Below are 4,212 nucleotides of genomic sequence, written 5' to 3'. Positions count from 1 at the left end.
GTGGGTTGCCACACTTTTCATCAATTTAAAGTTAACATTTTTAAAAAATATTTTTTAACTGCAACAAATTAAAATAATAAAAATAATAATGGAAAAACTTAAAGTCTTAACCTTGCACACTTCAAAAAAAAAAACATACAAACATAACAAGTTAACCACTTAAAAAAATAAAAACCTAAACCACCATAGCTACTATAAACTAAAGGACATATTAGTCGGGAAATTGGCCTTCTAAATTATCGACCGGTTCCGAATTAAGGTTGATGTGGTCAATAGTCCAAATATGTTCTGTCAAGTCTCTGTGAATATCACAATGGATCCCAACATCATGAATTATTCATTTTCTTGCCAAGTACTCTTCGTTTCCAATCTCAAATGCTTGTGTCGGTGGAACGATCTAGTTTCGTTATGCTCACATATTGCATTTCCTTCATCTTTGAAAATCATATTATGCAATATGATACAAGTATATGTCACCTCACTCATTTTCTTTTCTTTAACAAAACCTACATTGTATTTCAGTATATGCTAATGTTTTTTAAGAGAGTCAAAAGCTCGTTCAACATCTTTCCCCACTTTCTTTTGAGCTCTTTTAAACTTCAACCTCTTTCGATCATTAGGACAAGAAAATCTCTTCACAAAACATGAACGCTCTGGATAGATCCCGTCCACAAGATAATACTCGTACATGTAATGTGTTCCATGCATAACAAACAAAGAATCTGGTGCAGTCCTATTGTACATATCGTCGAATATTGGAGACGTGTTAAGAACATTTATGTCATTCTAGGAACCAATAGAACCAAAGAATGTATGCCATATCTACAAATCATGTCCACATCTTCAAGTATGATGGTTGAATAACCATAATCACCTCGGGCGTATTGTCCTTTATATGCATTAAAACAATTTCCCCATTCCAAGTGGAGGCAATGTAGGCTTCCAAACATTCTGGGGATGCCATGCACATTTGTATGATGATCATATAATTGTTGGACATCGCTACAAATAGGTTTACACAAATATCATGGAAAATACAATCTCATGACATACTTACAAAATTTGTGAAGGCTTTCTCGTGTAGTACGTGCATACATGCTAAGATTCTCATCTAGTGCATCGAGGGAAGTAGCATATGTAGTTAACAAAGTGCGGTTTTTCATTTTTGTAAGAGAGTAAAACCTACTGTACCTCTAGAATTTGAAAGTTGTTGGAAATATGGAAAAGCTTTTGTGACTTCGATGACTATACGATGAAACAAATGTTTGTGCATACGGAAACGCCAACAAACATAATAGCCTTGAAAAGTCGCGTGTTCATCAAATGAATCTTGCATGAGGCGTTGGTGAGAAACTTCACGATATCTTTGTATGTATTTTCTTTTTCTCCGCCTTGCATCTTCAATATTTTGTTGACGTACTTCTTCTATCCTCTCTTCAACGGATTAAATGACCTCTATGGCTGATTTTAACACCACATCAAAAAAATCCGAAGACGAAGATGACATTTTAGAAAGAATGGAGACGTAGGTTTTGATGTGGTATGTAATGGTATGTGGGGTTGTATTTATAGGTATTATTTTTTTATATATTTTTTTAAAAGTCATTAGCTCATTTGTTGAAGGGAAGGGTTTAAACTCGGTAAGCACCTACCAAGTTACGATGTCGAGCAACACATTCTGAGGTGACGGCGTACTGTTTTTGCTTCTTGTTGTTGAGTACACCTAGGATTCACTGAAGGTTGTCCAGTTCCACTCCGCCTAGCCTAAGTATACTGTTGTATATCTCACATCAATAAAAAAAGAGTACAAAATTTCCACATGACAATTTGCTCAGCTACCCCAAGTTTTTATCCTCGCTCTTTTATCCTCGCTTTTTTTTTTCTACATTGCCCTAGTCTACTATTTAGTATTTTAGTTGTTGAATATTCAAATTCAAATTCGTCTTGTTGAATTTTTAAAATCTTAAAATCTTAAGGTCTTTATGTATACTCAATTGTCTGCGATTTTCATACCATAAAATCAGAGATTACAAATTTAAAATCCTTAATAATTTTCAACCCAAATTTCGTCAATACCCTATTCGTTCATCGTTATATCTATTGATATTGTATCATCTTTCTCTCGAAATCATCTAATGACTAAGTAAGTATAGTATACAATATTTATGGTTCTTTGATTTTAATCTTTTATTGATCTGTAAATTTTTTATTTTCTAGTTCCTTGTTTTTTTTTATGTTTGGGTCGATAAACCAAGATTCATTTTAGGTTAGATGTGCCAAGATTGGTGACAAGTTCTGCTTTTCTCGATCTCTAACATTTAATTGGTTCATTATTGTAGTGGTCGAATTTAGTTGTGATGAATTTTGTTATTATCTTCGTTAGTTTGTAATATTATTACAAGGGCATTTTAGTGTTCGAAGTCCAGTGTACTTAGACCCTTTTATTTTTTGTGCTTTCAATTTTTCCCTATAAATAAGGGAAGGATACTTTTAGAGGTTAAGAACTTTTCCGTGATTGTAATCATTTCTCTTTCCCACTTGTATTCAGCTGATCAAGCAGTATAACGTGCCAAACAGATTATATTTAGATCTCTTGTTCTAAATCATTTCATACTTTGATTTTGTTTGATTACTCGATTCAATTGGAACTACATTTGGTATCAGAGCAGGAATCAAACTGTTTTGATCTGATTTTCTTCTGTTTCAAAAGCTTTTTGAATCTTGTTCTAGATTCAAAAGTTTCCGCACTTTTGATCCTGAAAATCTTTGTAGATCTTCAGTTCTGATTTGATTATGCATTTCGATTGATAAATCGAGTGTTCGATGTTCATTTGCTGTTTGATTCGTCTTGTTAATCTCAAATTTCTCAAGCTTTTCTCTGAATTCATTCGTACATTAATGGTGAACTTCAACATGAATACTATGACTTTTTTCTCTCATTTGCTAGGATCTTCAACTAAGATTCCTATGCTTATTCCAGAGTATTACAATCAATGGGCGGATCGTATGGAGGATTACTTGAATGGACTCGATGAAGAGTTATGGAAGTGCATTACTGATGATGTTTATCAACCTCCAACTGTTCAAAACATTGGTACTTCCACATCAACTCAAACTGATACTAAACAAACTGAAAGGCTATAGAAGAATGAGAAAAGATACATGAGAGAACATCGTGGTGCTCTTCCTCATGTTGTGTATATTTACGTTCGAACCTGCAAAACTTCAAAAGATATCTGGAATACGCTGAAGGAAAAGTACCAGGGTGGTGAGAAGACCAAAATCAGTTCAGTTAAGCAATGTGTGATTGAATTAAGGGAGTTCAAGCAAAAAGATGGAGAATCGATCGAATTGTACTATGATTGTCTGAACGAGCTTATCTACAAGAGCAATAGGTATGGAATTATCAGGTCTGCTATGGAATACAACCTTACTTTCATTATGGGGCTTCACAATGAGTGGAGGAATGTAAGCTTGATGATGAAGACGCAACAAACCTTTGATTATTTGACTCTTAATGATCTTTACAATCTACTAAAAGCTCACGAAACTGAAGTGAATGAAATGGCAGAAGAGTCAAATATTAATCTGGGTGGTCCATTAGCATTGGTTTCGAATGTATCGGTAAGAGTAGGTAAGATTGAAGCTGCTGAGAAGGAAAGTTCTGAAGAGGAAGGTCTTATCGTCAACTCTGATGATGAAGTGGTGGAATTTTACTCCAACAACATAATAAAGAAGTTTTATAAGAAACCATTCAATGCTAAGTCGAAAGTTGGTGAAATGAAGGGAAGTAACACTGGGAAGGTTAATGATGAGAAGAAGTTTGAGAAGAAGGAAGTTAAATTTGAAGATTCGAAACAAGAGAAAAAGCTAAAGGGAGATTCGGGAGTTGATTGTCATTACTGTCATGGTGCAAATCACCTGGAAAATGACTGTATGCTGAAGAAGAAAGAAGAAAAGAAGAATAGGGTTAAGGATGAGGCATACTATTCTGAAAGGCTATAAGAAGTGAGGGCTAAATCGAAGGGGTTGTCTCTGGTAGCGAGAGGAGAAGATGAGGATGAGGGAAAATACCAAATATTCTCTTCAGGCTCGGATGACAAAAAATAAGAAATCCAACGCATGGAGCAATATTTGCGAGGTATGAGGAGGATGAAGGAGAGAAAGTTACTGGTAGTTGCTTTGTTTTGACATCAAGAGACAATGCACTAA

General features: G+C 34.6%; 1 protein-coding gene across 1 annotated transcript; it reads right to left on the bottom strand.

Annotated features, from left to right (window-relative positions):
• Positions 1-528: 528 nt before the first annotated feature.
• On the bottom strand, positions 529-1,163 carry LOC145106848 (uncharacterized). Its single transcript, XM_079043776.1, has 3 exons — positions 1,058-1,163; positions 875-1,002; positions 529-786 (listed from the first exon to the last, which is right to left on the bottom strand). Exons 1-3 carry the CDS (start codon positions 1,161-1,163, stop codon positions 529-531), a joined length of 492 nt encoding a protein of 163 aa, XP_078899902.1.
• Positions 1,164-4,212: the final 3,049 nt, after the last annotated feature.

The sequence above is a fragment of the Lactuca virosa genome, chromosome 4 (assembly GCF_052849685.1).
Source record: "Lactuca virosa cultivar CGN04683 chromosome 4, Lactuca_virosa_CGN04683_v6, whole genome shotgun sequence".
Taxonomy (NCBI): domain Eukaryota; kingdom Viridiplantae; phylum Streptophyta; class Magnoliopsida; order Asterales; family Asteraceae; genus Lactuca; species Lactuca virosa.
Note: the sequence above shows the minus strand (reverse complement) of the source record. Positions and strands in the feature narration are given on the sequence as shown.

Coding starts and splice junctions, on each gene's coding strand:
- LOC145106848 (XM_079043776.1), bottom strand. CDS start 1,163: ATGAAAAACCGCACTTTGTTAACTACATATGCTACTTCCCTCGATGCA. Junction 1,003..1,057: donor AGAAAGCCTTCACAAATTTT/GTAAGTATGTCA, acceptor ACCTATTTGTAG/CGATGTCCAACAATTATATG. Junction 787..874: donor TAAAGGACAATACGCCCGAG/GTGATTATGGTT, acceptor ATTGGTTCCTAG/AATGACATAAATGTTCTTAA.